General features: G+C 36.8%; 1 protein-coding gene across 11 annotated transcripts in view; it reads left to right on the forward strand.

The window, feature by feature from the left end:
• KIF11 (kinesin family member 11) overlaps window positions 1-15843 on the forward strand; it is a 33343-nt gene that overhangs the window by 8718 nt on the left and 8782 nt on the right. For all 11 annotated transcript variants that reach the window (XM_071564305.1, XM_071564308.1, XM_071564314.1 and 8 more), the window contains 20 exons: window positions 2797-2929; window positions 3066-3163; window positions 3245-3323; window positions 3639-3824; window positions 3908-4032; window positions 5428-5518; window positions 5777-6019; window positions 6132-6227; window positions 6923-7011; window positions 7516-7603; window positions 8209-8397; window positions 9566-9773; window positions 10059-10231; window positions 10496-10618; window positions 11600-11758; window positions 12165-12304; window positions 12904-13183; window positions 14303-14525; window positions 14780-14934; window positions 15237-15353. In XM_071564305.1, coding sequence (XP_071420406.1) covers window positions 2797-2929; window positions 3066-3163; window positions 3245-3323; window positions 3639-3824; window positions 3908-4032; window positions 5428-5518; window positions 5777-6019; window positions 6132-6227; window positions 6923-7011; window positions 7516-7603; window positions 8209-8397; window positions 9566-9773; window positions 10059-10231; window positions 10496-10618; window positions 11600-11758; window positions 12165-12304; window positions 12904-13183; window positions 14303-14525; window positions 14780-14934; window positions 15237-15353 — 2995 coding nt within the window. The remainder of the gene's footprint in view (window positions 1-2796; window positions 2930-3065; window positions 3164-3244; window positions 3324-3638; window positions 3825-3907; window positions 4033-5427; window positions 5519-5776; window positions 6020-6131; window positions 6228-6922; window positions 7012-7515; window positions 7604-8208; window positions 8398-9565; window positions 9774-10058; window positions 10232-10495; window positions 10619-11599; window positions 11759-12164; window positions 12305-12903; window positions 13184-14302; window positions 14526-14779; window positions 14935-15236; window positions 15354-15843) is intronic.

Here is a 15843-nt window from a genome sequence, read left to right on the forward strand (position 1 = left end):
CACTAAGCTCTAACAGCCCATGGCGGTGTTGCTGCACCACTTCCTCATATCTCTCACATAATTTCACCGATGCTGACTCTCCAGTGGAAAAACTATGGGATAAGGGTGAACTGCTTAAGTAATAGTGACCAACTGCCTTTCTGATATAAATTTTTTTTTATATGAAGTGATGAAGTTCACGTACCATAGAATTAGTTTCTCGTTGTAATTTTGAGGTAACTTTAAAGAGTTGCTCACTGATATTAGATCTTAAATAATCTTAAATCATTGGGTGTTAAATCATTGCTTGGTAATGTGATAAGAGTAATGTTTGAAATACCATTAGAAGTTGGGGGGGTTGAGTCAAAGCTGCAAATGTTAGCTTACATATGTTTTAATGCCTTTTGCGACCATATTTTCAAGCTTGAGTTCTACTTTTACAGATGCTTAATGAAAACAGATTAAAAGCACTTTTCCTTTACTTTTGCGAGACAACTAAAAAGCTTTGAAACAAATGTCATTGAATTGGTGCAAGTGTTGATGTGTGAGTCAAGGCTGTTGCAAAACTATAAATTCATTGAAGCAATTGAGTTTGAAACAGTCAAGAGCAATCATTTTCTGTTTCATCTTATCAGTCTTAATTGTTCTGGAATAGCCTCAGTAAGTATCAGTGTATTTTTTAATTAAGTACAATGCTCAGACTGACAGTAGCATCAGGGCTGTCCATGGTGTGGTGTTCTCTTTTCCTTGCAACTCATAGTCTAATTCTTATGTCAAGATTGAGTTACTAACCCCTAAAAACTTTCATGCCCACCCTTGCTCTTGCTCCTTGTAGAGCTTTTGTTTTTTTAAATAGCTTCAGTCTATTTGAAGTAGTAAATTTTTTTTCACCTTTCCTTTCTCTTCTACATCAAGTTCTCCGTATCTTACAGATATATAGGTAGTTGTGTTCATTTGTTTCCTCATTTGCTCCCCAAAAGCAATCTGAGTATATCAAAAACCTTTTCAAACACCACATTTACTGTGCTTCGGTAAAACGTGAATTTGGAAACTCAAAATGCATTCATTAGCATTGTTAATATGTATGATAATGTGCTTGTACCTAAGGGGATGAACCTGTGATCACATGTCACCAAGGCATACCAGGCTGCAGCTTGGCCAGTGGTCATGGTGACAACCTGCAGGATCTGTACCTGTGCTTCAGCCTTGCTAAATTGTTGGCTCCGGTCGCAGTTATGGGCTGTCGTACTTCCTGCGTTGGACTGGTTCGCTGTTATATTATTACATAGCAAAATATTGCTCAGCCTTCTATTATTTTAAAAGTCACGAAACTGAAGCTGTAACTTGCTTCTGTGGAAAAGATTTTAGTGATCATCTGTTGTCACCAAAGCATCCCGTGATCTGTTTAGAATCTGACACTTCAGCCTCAGTGCTATGTTGAGCAAGAAATACTAGGTGTTAATAGGGTGTTAAAGATTCAAACACAGGAAGGTGGTGTTGGGAGGAGTCCCTCAGATAATTTTTCTTACTCTACCAACACAAAGAGCCGTTGGAGTGCCCGGACAGAGGACAAAAGATAGTTGATGACTTTCAGATTCCAACTGAATGGTGGGATGTAGACGAGAAACAGCACCCCAGCACCTGGGGAGGGACAGGTGTTTTTTTTTTGTGGTGGGGAAGAAGTTTGCTCTGGTCTGTTTATAGTTATATCTATATCTACATTTATATATACATATACACAGAGAGAGAGGGAGAGAGAGGCCAAGAACAGTTACCCTTCTTATATTCATTTTCTAATTAAAGTTCCTTTTTTTCTTAAATTTGATGAGGTGTGATGTGGTTATTGAGGAGGACTCCTCTGGTTTAGGTAAACATTTAAAGACTAACAAGGTTGTAGAAGTTACATTTTCCAGTTAACTGTTCAGATCATCTGTACAGGTAGCATAGACATTCAGTGCAGCAGTGCTAATAACCAAGCTATTAGTTTTCAGCCCACGCTCATCTCCCTACTTTGTAGGAGAAACTGTTGCAAATGTCCCTTCAAAGAAAATGGTGTCCACCAGGTTTGAATTAACTTAGTGGTAAAACAAAATGTGCACCATAAAGTTCCCAGAATTTTATTGCACCTCTATTAAACCAGTTTACTATGATTGAGTTTTAATTAATCAGGACTTTCCCCCCACAAATCTGGTATTTTGTCTGTCTCATTAAATTCTACTCAAATGTATGAGCATTATAAAGGTTCTGGTATTGCTGTTTACTGTTCTACAATTAATAAGGTCTGTTGGTGTTTCTGGTAATATAGAGCCCCGTGTCATCGGCCCGAGATGTAGGCATTATTGCTTGTGTAAGTGAAAAATAAAAAAGGCAATCTTTTAAGTTAGTGCGGTAGTGAATCAAACTAACTTGGATGTACAAGTGTTTTCCTTTTTTAAATGCTCTTATTTATACAACTATTGGGTATGTTAAATCTTCTACCTCTGCATTTGAACAACATGTTCTAATGCATATTAGCCACGTGTGTGTCTCAGTGATCTTAAAGGTAGTTATGGGTGTCTTAAAAAAAATATGTAACAAACAAAAATCTATTGACACTTGATTTGTCCCATGGCAATAGAAGGAAATCCAGATTTTTATAGACTGCCAAATGGTGGCATTTTCTTTTTAAACAGTTATGAAACAAACTAAGTTAAAAACTCTTCCTTTTACCTTGTTCGGCTATTCTGGATCCAAACCTGAGTGATACGACTGCTTCATCAGTTTATGTTCTCATTAGCAATTATATCAATCTGATATTCTTAACTCCTGTCTTTTTAGGCCTTTTAATGCCTCAGAACTTAAAGCAAGCTCCCATCCTGTTGTAGACTGTGATCAAGCAAGAAAGGAAGTTAGTGTTCGCACTGGAGGAGTGACAGATAAGACATCAAGGAAGACTTACACATTTGATATGGTTGGTAACTGCTTGTCAAGCTGGGAACTTCCACAAAAAAGCTCATACATTTCTCTAATATGGTCTAATTCCTGTACAGTGTGATGCTGTACATTATTGTGCACATAAATGGGGTGTGGGTTTTTTGTGTCCATAGGTTTTTGGAGCTCAGGCAAAGCAGATTGATGTCTACCGGAGTGTTGTGTGTCCCATTTTGGATGAAGTCATTATGGGCTACAACTGTACAGTGTTTGCGTAAGTAAACCAGTAATGATTATTAGGGAATTTTATTTGAATTTAAGTTTCTTGTTTACATTTCTTTTTTTTTCCTCACAGTTATGGCCAAACTGGTACTGGTAAGACCTTCACAATGGAAGGGGAGAGGTCACCCAACGAGGCATACACTTGGGAAGAGGTATATTTTCACTCCTGAAATTTCTCCTGTCTGTACTATAGTTTAAAGTTGGAAACTGCAGAGGACTAAAGAAAACTGAAAGTTTGTGTCTTTTAGATCCTGAAGCTGCCTTTCCTTAATAGTTTGTAGGTCTCATGGTCTCATTCATTCAAATGAAAAGCAAAACTTCACATCTTTAATGTGTTGCATACAACTCTTCGAGTCTTTATATAGATCATCTTTGTCCAAAGTATTCTTGCTGATATCTAATGAGGCTGAAACTCCACCCCATAACTCCAAGTACATTTACAAATTAAATACTTTTTTCATTTTTAGGATCCACTAGCGGGTATAATACCTCGTACGTTGCATCAAATATTTGAAAAACTCACAGAGAATGGTACTGAATTTTCAGTGAAAGTCTCTCTTTTGGAAATCTATAATGAGGAGCTTTTTGATCTTCTGAATCCTACTCCTGATGTTGGAGAAAGACTGCAGATGTTTGATGACCCACGAAACAGGGTTAGTGCTTACAAAATTCATTGTCTTAAGGCTTTCAAGAATTCTTGAGAGATGTATAATAAACATGTATTACTTTCTGACAGAGGGGTGTAATTATTAAAGGCTTGGAAGAAGTAACTGTACACAACAAAAATCAAGTCTACCAAATCCTGGAAAGGGGTGCAGCAAAAAGAACAACCGCAGCAACTTACATGAATGCATATTCCAGGTACAGATCTTCCCTGTTTCAGAAACTGTTTTGCTCTTTATTAAAGAGGATCTTACTGAAGAAGTAAAAGGTGATTAAAGCTAGTCCAAACCTGGAATGATCTTGAGATTGTGTATCACAGTTCAGACTGCCAAATGTAGGTTAGAAAGCCAGTGTTAAATCTTCCTCTTATGGTGTCCTGTGGGATGATGTATGAAGAAGTGTCATAGTTTGACCCCAGCCAGCAGCCAAGCACCATGCAGCTGTCTGCACCTGCAGGATGGGACAGAGAATCGCAAGGGTAAAAGTTGGCAAACTGATGGGTTGAGATAAAGTTTAAGAGGGAAAACAAAAGCTGCACACCCAAGCAAAACAAGGAATGAATTCACTCCTTCCCAGGGCAGCTAGGTGTTCAGCCATCTCCAGGAGCGCAGAGCCCACCATGTGTAGTGCTTATTTGAAAACACAAATGCCATCACTCCAAACATCCCCCCTTACTCCTTCCTCCCATTGTATATACTGAGCATGATGTCAAATTATTTGGAATATCCCTTTGGTCAGTTGGGGTTACTTGTCCTGGCTGTGTCTCCTCCCAGCCTCCCATGAATTACAGGGAATTCTTTCTGCCTGAACTGTTTTATGTATGGTCAGACTGGTGTAATTTGATAGCTGGCTTTCTATATATGTTAGATTCCTATTGTAAAACCTTAATAAAGGAATAAACTCAATTTAAAATCATCTCTACCGTGAGGATGGTGAAACACTGGAACAGGTTACCAGAGAGGTTGTGCATGCCCCATCCCCAGAAGTATCAGAAGCCAGGTTGGATGGGGCTTTGAGCAGCCTGGTCTAGTGAAAGGTGTCCTTGCCCACGACAGGGGTGTTGAAGCTGGGTGAAACCATTCAATGATTGTATGCTCTTAAACTGTATTACTATTTTAAATTTTAAAATTATTTGAACTTCTACATTTTTAATATTGAGTTCAGCTTCTTGATGGTTTTCTTATGGTGAATGAAGAAAACTTTTCTGTAAGCTCATATTTTGTGAAACTTTTCTCAGCAGATTGACTAAAAAGAAATGAATCTGTAAGTCAGTTTTTACGAGATGCCTGTGAGTTGAGAATACACAAATCTAAACAGCCAAAGCTTTTCTCTTGGTTTTGCTTGAAACGAGATAAAATTTTTCAAGATGGAATGAGTCAAATGTCATCAAGTTGCTTCATCACTGGTTTAAAATACCATATTTCTATGTATACTCATAAAGATATACTTGGTAGAATAACTTCATTGAAAATGTGAAATATGCTATTCAGGGGCTAAATGTATTCCATAAAAAGAGCATGGATACATAACTTGCAGAAGTGTCATGTAGCAAATAGATAATTTGACTGTTGAAATGTCTGGTTTCTTTTGCAGCCGTTCCCACTCTGTGTTTTCAATTACCATCCATATGAAAGAAACAACAATAGAAGGAGAAGAACTTGTTAAAATTGGAAAGCTAAACTTGGTAAGTGTTTGAAATAAATGTTGTTGGTAGCACTCTTGAAGTCATGAACTAGAGTTCGTTAGTTTTTTTTCTGATAAGGGGGGGGAAATGGTTTTCATAAAGTGATACGAACTGTGTCTGTCACTCTGAAGAATGACAGTCCCATCTGTTATCACTGTGTCTCTTGAGCAACTCTTAAGCCTTTTTATGTGTTCTGTAACACTACAGGGCAAGCATTCTTCAAGGTGTTTTGAGACAGAAGCATAACCTTCTTTTCAGGTTGATCTTGCAGGAAGTGAAAACATTGGTCGATCTGGGGCAGTTGACAAAAGAGCTCGTGAAGCTGGAAATATCAACCAGTCTCTCCTGACACTAGGAAGAGTTATTACTGCTCTGGTAGAAAGAGCCCCACATATTCCATACCGGGAATCTAAGCTCACAAGAATTCTTCAAGACTCTCTTGGAGGACGGACAAAAACATCAATAATTGCCACAGTTTCTCCTGCATCTATAAATCTGGAGGTAAATTTTAAGTCTGAAAATCTATTCCTAAAATAAATAGTTTATTTTGCTAATGATGAAAAAGATGAGGCAATTCCTCAGCCTGACCTAGTCTTACATCTGATTTTTGCAGGAAACACTGAGTACACTGGAATATGCCCACAGAGCAAAGAACATAATGAACAAGCCTGAAGTTAATCAGAAGCTAACAAGAAAAGCTCTTATTAAGGTAATTAGGCATGTATCTTAACAAATGAAGTTACAGGTTAGGTTTGATTTTGTTAATGAAGTCTTTGCCATGCAGGAATTATGCGGGTGTGGAGAAGCTGTAACTTAGTAGCAGTGCTTTTCTGAACTGATTTTAATTGCTGAACTGATGCTTTTAAACTAGAGCTGCTCTACTGGCACAGAATTAGTCACTTTGCACATACTGAAACTGTTCCTAAGACTAAAGTTGAACAGAGAGGGCTGTTCCTACTAGCTGTGGCTCTGTGTGTGGATTACATGTTTACATATTAGTGGAGAACCACTAAATGACGCCTTTTTTTTTTTTCTGGAGGAGTCGTATTTGCAGGTTTGTTCCCTAGAAAGTGCCTGAATTAAAGTGTACTTGTCAGTAAGTACAAGTGAAGAGGCAATGTAAAGTAGTTCCCTGCCACTAAGGAAGGTGTGATTTCCACTGTAATCTGCTAGATGCAACAAAGTATGATTCAAATGGAAGTTTCCAATGCTTTACATATATCCAATATACATCCAATTATATGAATTTAAATGGTGCTGTATTGAACTTAGAAGTGAAGTGCTTTGCTCTCATGCTTGTGCAAAACTTCTGTAGAGCACTACCTTTGTGAAATATCCCTTAAGCTAAATATCAAAACCGAAATAAAAATGTTCAGGTTTACATATGATTGTTTCTTTGTACAGGAATACACTGAAGAGATTGAGCGTCTGAAACGAGACCTTGTTGCTGCACGAGAAAAAAGTGGAGTCTATATCTCTCTTGAAAATTATGAGTATGTCTTCAAAATTTCTATAAAATTACAAGCAACAAATCTCAGATACTGGTACCTATCATGCAGAAGTGCTTTCAGATCTATTTTCACACCAGAAAGTTGAAGGCAAGTCAGGAAAACTTAACTGACTGGTCAACCTGTTCTTTAGAAGTTATTATTACACAGATAAAGCCTAATAGGCTTGCCCTGAGAAATTTATTTATATGTGAAATAATTACCATAAGCATAGGCAGGATGCAGATTTATACCATGAAGCCTTTTTTTCAGTGGAAGTTCATACAGGAAAGTGAACTCAGTAAAGTCTACTTCACTTTTAAGAGGGCCAATTTACACAGAAAGCTTACAATGGAAATGGTCTTAAATCTTTTCTGCATTACCTGCTTTTCATCTAGAAGTTAGCAATTCTTATTTTTTTAGATTCTTGAAAATATAGTGTAAAAACCTGTAGATAATCTTGAAATTGCCTCCTACTTGACTAATTGTTTGTTTGAATCCTTGCTTGAGAGCCCTTAATGGAAAGCTGACTGTTCAGGAAGAACAAATTGCAGAATATATTGAAAAAATTGGTGTGATGGAGGAAGAAGTGAAAAAAGTAAGTGATGCTTTTCAACTGTTGCTTAAATCTGTTGAAAAATGGAAGAAATTTTTTCCTCTTCAAAAGGAGGAAAAAAGTTGGAGCAAAGAACAGTGTGCAGGGTGCAATATTTATTTTTAAAGCAGTTTTCATGTCTGATACTTGAATTTGTTTGCTGGTTTTTAAGCAAAAAATCTGCTTGTAAAATGGTATCATGTCAGTTGACAAATATCTGGTTAGGAGCTTCTTGCTTAAGAGAAGTCTAGGTATTAACTTTCTGGAATGTGTAACTTACTCTATGTAATCAGCTTTACTGACTCTCTGTCTATCTGCTTATGTTTGCTCAGTGGGATTTTTTCCTTGTCCTGTAACAGTAGTTTGTTCTTGTGTTTTCAGTGGGGAAGCAAGGGATTATCACAATGAGAATGGTGTTGGGTTGATATTGTCAGTGAATACAAAGACTTTACAAAACTGTAGTGTAGGGTTAAGACATTACAGCTGAAATTACATTGCTAGGTGGCAGTTTGCCTTCTGACATTTTAAAATAATTTGAGAGCTGTTGAGCGAGACTGTTGAATTTTTAGAAGTGCTGTTGCCCTATTGATGTTTATCTTCCTCTTTAGATCACTGAACTATTCACCGTTAGTAAAAATGAACTTGAACAGTGTAAAACAGATCTGCAAATCAAGGAGAAAGAGCTAGAAGAAATACAAAAAGATCTGCAAGAAACCAAGGTTCATCTGGCTGAAGAGGAATATGTGGTTTCTGTTTTGGAAAACAATGAACAAGAACTTCATGGCACAGCTAGCAAGGTTGTCGCAGTTCTTGCACCTACTGTAAACCAGTTTCTTGTGTTTAGGAATTTCATGGGCTGTTCAAGGAAATCAGTTGTGATGCAAATGAGACAAGCTGAACTTAAGAGGGAAAACTGGGATTGGATTGCAGGACCTTTCTTTGTGCTAATATTGACAGTTGACTGCTAAACATGCTGGTTGGTCTGGAGTTAACTTTCCTTCAGGCCAGTTTGTCCTGGGAGCACCAGTGCTCTGCAGTTATCTATTGTCATGAGTTGTTTTACAGAATAAGTAGTTTTCATTTAGAAACTTAGGACTACTTCTACAAAACAGTAAAAGTTATTATAAATGAGGAATCTGGTCTAGTGAAAGATGTCCCTGCCCATGGAGAAGGTTTGGAACTAGATGATCTTTGAAGGTCCCTTCCACCCCTAATCATTCTGTGAACTGGAGTAGAAAAAGAGCAAAAAGCTTTGAATAACATTGCCCTGTCACCTCTATATTTTAGGGTATGGCTTTGATGTGTTCGTAGATTGGTCATAATTATTAAAACACTCTTGATGGCGGGAGAGAGACTGTCCTGCTATTTAAACTGCCAAGTGATGAAATTGGTATTTTTAGACAACATGAAGACAGAAAGAACATTTCTTTCTGCTTGGATTCCTGTCATTTTGGAAGGGAATGCCTGGTTTTTGCATGTGGATTGTGGAATGTTTATGTGAGACAAATGGGTGGAGAAATAATTTATGCTGACTACAAAGCCAAGACACTGCTATTTTTATGAATTCTAGATTATTTATCACAGAACTAGTACTACAAACTGCTTGCTATATTAAAGAATATATTTACTGTCAAATTGTTCAGAAAAAGTTGAAGTGGTCAGGAATTTTTAGTTACTATTTTGAGATAAATTATACCTTAATTCCTTAAATACTGATGAAGTAATTTATTAATGCTTTGGTTTCAAAGCCATAACAAATGGTCTCTAGTAGGTAACTTTCCCATGGTCTAAGACTATAAATTACAGAGCACCAAGATTAAGAACAGTTGTAATTTGATAACATGAAGGGAAATATCTTTCTAGAGAGAGAACTTCTTTAGCTCATAACTTTTGTTGCTTTTCCTTATATAATATATGCTTGACTTCTTGTTTAAACACTGACTAAAATAACTTAAAAATTTATAGTTACTTAGTACTGTGGAAGAAACTACCAAAGACGTCTCTGGGCTCCATGCGAAACTGGACCGTAAGAAAGCTGTTGATCAGCACAATGCTGTTGTCCAAAATACATTTGCAGAACAAATGAATGCTTTGTTCAACAAAATACAGGATTCAGTTAGTGAAAAGAGTTTGAAGCAGCAACAGATGTTGACATCTTACACAAATTTTATAGGTAAGTGTAATACCTGCATGAGTAGTCATCCCAAATTTTTGCAGTAGTAGTCTCAAAGACCTCTTCCTAAAATGTATCTGTTTTAGGAAAGGGGAAGAGGCTTTATTTTAAGCAATGTAAATATTACAGTTGCACAAATAATAATGTATCTGGGATGATCAACAGCCTTCCTGTGCTATAAGAGGCAAAAAGGTGATGAGCAATGAAAAGAGCTCCTATCTTACAGAGGAACTTTGAAAAATTTTAGAATAAATTTGTAACTGTTCTTGTGGTTTTTTTTCCTAGGTGACCTCCTGTCTATGAGTTCTTTGACAGCTGATATTCTTGCGTCAGTTACATCAGCATCGTTTGCCTCTGTTAAAGAGTTGGTCTTTACTGAAGTTTCTCACGTGTCTGAAAAAATAACACAGCATGAGAATCTATCACTTGACTGTAAAGCTGAGCTGCTAAGAATTATTGTTAGTACACTTATATAGTCTTATTCACTTAAATATATGAAACTATTCTTGATCAAAAGGAGTTTTGTAAATATTATATAGCTTTTTTCTGATGCTCTTTACCTGTATCTGCTTGAACACCTGACTATGATTATGTCCCTCCCCACTTTCCCTCCCATGTTACTACCACAAACTGTAATGTGCTGTATAGCAAATACTGTCATAACAGTGCATAATTACATATATGGATAGCTTACCTTTTTTTTTTTTAACTGCTGTTCTTAGAAGGAACATGAAACTGGATTAGGAAGAGCAATAAATAGCTTGACACCGATGGTAGAACTTGTCTTGGGGTTAAACTGTCAGTTTCAGAGTAATATGAAGAAATATTCTGCTGTGGCTGACCAGGTAAAGCATATAACTTCTCTCTTGTATTATTCTATTTTATTTAATTTACAGGTAACATGCTCTTTATATTTCTGCAGTGTGTCATGGTGTTTCCACTTTTGGTTTGGCCTTTTCTTCTTTATGTCATCCCATTAGTTCTACCTTTTGAATCTTTCAGACTTCTTTTTCTATTTCTGAGTGTAGTAAATCTGCTTGTTACCTATATTGGCACAACTGCTCTCCCTAATGCTTCAGAAGAGTGGTAAAACCTGGATGTTTCAATCTATATGTAACAAATATTTGGTAATGTAATATGCTCCCCACTATATTTTACCAATCTTTAAAAAAAAACAAAACAACCAACATGAACAACTCAGACAAGTCTCATCACTCCAAATTTTTTCTGCTGTCATACCAACCTTTGCTTGTAATCACTTTGGTTCCTGAGGAATGTGATGCTTTATCTTAACAGCCCTAAGTACAAACAACACTGTACTTACTGAAGTCCTTTGCTTCAATTTTAGTTCTAGTTTATTTCATGGTGTTTGTGTAGAACTGCAGCTTTAATCTTTCATTTCTTTTTTTAATATTTTGTCAAAAACAAGTCATTGTTTCTGGTGACTTGTTCTGACTGAAAAACTTTCTCCTTCTGTCACTTACAGCTCATCTGAAAACAAATCACCTTGTCTAGAAGGTTTTTGGTTTTCAGACTTAGGCAGCAAATGGTCTATGGCTTAGCAGCTCTTGCTGTACCTTGTCTGCTTTTCTATTTTGTCTACCTTGCATGCCGGATTTTGTGTTTGAAATAGCCCACAGCAAGTTCCTATCTCAAACTTTAGATTGCTCCAAGTGTCATTTTCCACCTTTTATGCACAATACCTTATTAATGCCTTTTGACAGCTTCTGTGGGGTTGAGTTTGTTTATATATAAATTACTCTGGGGAGAAGTATCTATTTCTTAAATAAGGATAAATATCTAACTGTAAATAATTTTTTTCCAAGATGGAGGACCATAAAAAGGAAGTGGATACCTTCTTTGGAGATCTTTTTCTGACTCTAAAAAAAATACATGAAGAAACAGCCAGTGGTTTTGCTCAGCTTCAGCATAATTGTGATAATTTAAAAGAAGAAGTGGAAATGATGAGGTTGGCCCATACAAAGGTATATCCTTTTAGAGTAAGAAGAAATCCTAACACCAAGTGTGATTGCTTGCTTTGATTTAAACTCCGTAGTAGTAAACCACTATACTTGCCTCAGAAGAAATGTTAGGACAATAACTTGATGTTGTCTAACAGGAACTTATTCTTAGTTTTTATTAGGCTGTTTTAAGTAGTTTATGTAGGAAGGTAACAAAAAAACCCTTGCCCTTGCTGTGAGCATGTCCGGTTATTTGTGTTTACATGTCTGCTAAAGCCAAGTGTCACTCTTCATTACACAGGAATTGTACCTTCTGCTTTAGAATTGCGCAACTCTTATCTGCTACAGGCATTCAAGTAGCCTTTAAGAATGTAAAAAAATGTTTAAAAGTGCAGAATAACAGTAAAATTTATGGCATTTTTCTTAATAGAGTGCAGCCGAATTCATGTCTTCACTGCAAAGCCAGCTTGACCTGTTTGCTCAGGAGACTCAGAAGAACTTAACTAATGTACTCACAAAAAATGGAAGCTTGAAGACTGCCATCACTGCTATGCAAGAAAATGTTCACTTGTAAGGAGCAGATTATTTTTGCTGTACACAGATGCAAGATAGAACTATATGAAGAGAATTTCAGCATTAGATGCTCTTCATATTTATATGCTTATGAGGTCTTCTGTATGTTAGAGCTGAGTTCTGCCATGGAGTGTAGATCATAGTTTTCTCTGGGATCATCTTTCCAGAGTAAGAGTAAACAGTAGTTCTTTAAGGCTTTTCCTCCAACTTGTCTCTCGAGTGTGTTGCAGATGAGACTGTCATTTTGGGAGTAATATGCTGATGAACGTTTTTCAGTGTCTCAACTTCAGAACTTCATATCATAAAGGCTTGAAGTATAATAACATATCTGTGGCAGCATGCTTCAGTCAGTTGTAGACTAAGGGCTAGCCAGTTGTTGGTTTTAGTTTGTGGTGGGGGTTTTGTGTTTGTTTTCTTGACAAGCCTACTGATCCAAGTACTGCAATTTGAAAATTTACTAAATAGTGACAACATTATAATTAACTGCTTTGATAGAATTTTTATTTCACTCGCCAGTCTCAAATATTTCTAAATGTAGATTGTGATAAAAATGTACCTTTCAAAGTCTCTGAACTCTTACAAATACGTTGTTGCAGGAAAACTACAGACCTCGTTAGCAGTACAAATTCCAATCACAACAAATTTATTGCATCTCTGGATAATTTCTCTCAAGAGCTCAGGAGCATAAATGCTGAAAGCAAGATTATGCTGGAAGAATCCCATGACCACTGTCAACATCTTTTCAGCAATCTCAGAGATATTCCTCAGGATACCAAAACCTGGGGTGAATTTGCAACTGCTCAGATGGTCAGCTTTACTGATCAGCAGCTATTGTTGCTCAGTGATGAGAAACAGCAGTTTCAGTGTTTACAAAAGGTAAATATAGTAATTTGTAGTCTAATGTAATGTTCCGAGACAAACTTTTACTGTAGAATTTGTATGGAGTAAAGTTCTCAGTTATAGTCAGAACAAAATTATGGTTTTATTCAATCACAGCAGACTCGTTACTGAACTTAGATGCAGTTAGAGGAAATGAAAAGCCTAAATTAAGAAGACTACTTTGGATTAAAAGTGCAAATAGCATCAAAAATGGTATCATGATTAATGCCATGCAGCTAACTTTTAGTTTTTATCATCTTGGTAGTATATATCTTTGATTCTAAAGCCTTATCTACCAGTAATGTCCCTGGGACATCTGCACAGACTGTATTCTGGAGGATGCAAGTGACTGTATTGGTCAGATTGGATTAACATGGGAGAAAGTATTCCTTTTTGGAATCTACAAGTTCTGGCCTCTTATCTGAGAATTTCTGTCTCAGGTTTAGGTTTGGGTTTGTTGTTTTTGGTGGGTTTTTTTCATTTCCATCACAAACTTTACTTCCCACTCTTCTTGTTTTATTGTTGTGATAGGTAATGAAACAGGCAAATCCAACATTATGCTTACTTTCATAAACAAAAACCGAACTGGAAATTCCTTGCACAGAATCGCAGAGAGTATTCCGAGTTGGGAGGGACCCATAAGGATCATTGAGTCCAACTCCTGCAGTCTCAAGACACTTTCTATCTGTTGTACCTGCTGAACACTTCAGAAGTTTCATTTCAATGGGAGTGGCTAAAAATGCATGTTTTCCTCTTCCTCCTACAAATGCATAAAGCTTCTAGTGCTTGTAGTATGTTCCCTTTCAATTGAATATCCTAATTCTGTGCAGGGTTGTGCATAGAAGCATGAGATGAGCAGTCTGATGAACTAGTCAGTATTATCTTTATGAGTAGCTTTCTAAAACGGTCATACTTTCTAAGAAACTGACTGTCTTCTGAAGATAGTTCTCAGAATGAGAGGGTAAAACTGGCACTGAAACTTCACAATTAGAAGTCTCTCAGTTGTTTCGTTTCATGTCATGTCACTAATCACACACCACATCTTAGAAAAGAAGCCATAACCTTACCTTTCCTGTTAACGTGGTGTTTTTAGCTGGGTTTTTGTTTCGTTTTCAGAAAAATGAAGAATACTGCGATAAAGCAATTGCTGAAATTGCTGACCGTATTGGTAGACAAATGGCTGCTGACGGGAAGGTGCTAAATGACCTTCTTGATCAGATCAAGATGGATAAGGAGATGCTTCTGGAGCAGAAGCTGGCACTTAATGAGGAAGTGCAGTATGGACTAACACAGGTTAATGGTTTCCTGCAAGAGGATCTGAAAGTGGATATTCCAACAGGTATTTAAAGTAGGTCAGGGACAGAAGGTCTTGCAGAAAGCAATTTGAGTTCCAGAATTTGTAAGTGAATGTTAACTGGGGACATAATAGAAGTAACAACCTTACTCCTTTTTTAAAAAAATACATGTAAAAAAGGGTGACAGAACAAAGCATGGTTTCTGTATTGAGTTACTGTAAAACTGAGGATCTGAAATTTAAACAAATGCTGAAAGCGTTTAATAGTGCCTTTCATCAGTGTACAATCTTCATTAAAGGCACAACTCCAGAGAGAAGAGACTACTTGTATCCAGTCACACTTGTGAGAACAGAGCCCCGGGAACTTCTACTGGAGCAATTAAGGCAGAAGCAACCCAAGCTTGATGCAATGCTAAGCAGGGTGACAAAGGAGGTAGAGAACAATGCAGGTCAGGTATGTATATGAATGCCAAATGAGGATTTCACATCTTTTGAGGTTTTTAATGCCATTGTGGAAAGTTGACTAGAACCCTAGAGCTGTTTCAGCATTTGTTTTACAGTGTCCTTGGAGTCAAGTATGCTGAGCTTTCAACAAAAACATTCTCTTGAAAAATAAGCAATGATATTAATTTAGATTTTTATTTCAGTTTTTAAAAAATGGAAGTTCTATGTCTTCTATAGATCTGATCATGCTTAGCACATTCAGCAAGGAAATTCAAACATTAAATACACTTTTCTGAAAAACTTATGTTTTAGGACTTGTTGGAAGAGGAACAAGGGTTGCAAGAATCCAGTGAAAGCCTTGCTAGCGACAACTGCTTAGTGGATACAAATGTATACTGCCACACAAATGGTGGCATTCCTTTTTTCCAGGTAATTTCCACAGATGCTCATAACAGCTATCTATTTAAGAGTGAAGAAAAATTATTGTTCCATAATGGTGCTGTAGTTTCAAGTCACTTCTTTGTAATTTAGTGTAGTCTCACAGGTTCTTTAAGTCCTGTAGACTGTGCTTTGCTAAACAGAAGATTCTGATAACAGTTAATAGTGGATAAAATAATGCAGATTCTGACAAGCTGGACAGACAGGTGAAAACTCAGTAAATACTCCTACATGAAAAAATTGTCATAACTTGCTAGACAAAAGTGTGTTAATGGAAAAGTTGAAGTGTGGGAGCGAGGGGGGTGTGTGTTTGCTTTTTTTACTTGCTTTTGACCCTTTTGTTCTATCAGTGTATCAGTATAAACTCCTTAATATATTTGTTTAGGGGTTTGCTTTCTGGAGGGATTGTGTTTTCTTGTGGATCATATAAAAGTAGCTGCTGAGCTGCTGCATATCTACAGTAAATCTCTTTAGTTAATGC

The sequence above is a fragment of the Pithys albifrons genome, chromosome 9, assembly GCF_047495875.1.
Source record: "Pithys albifrons albifrons isolate INPA30051 chromosome 9, PitAlb_v1, whole genome shotgun sequence".
Classification (NCBI taxonomy): domain Eukaryota; kingdom Metazoa; phylum Chordata; class Aves; order Passeriformes; family Thamnophilidae; genus Pithys; species Pithys albifrons.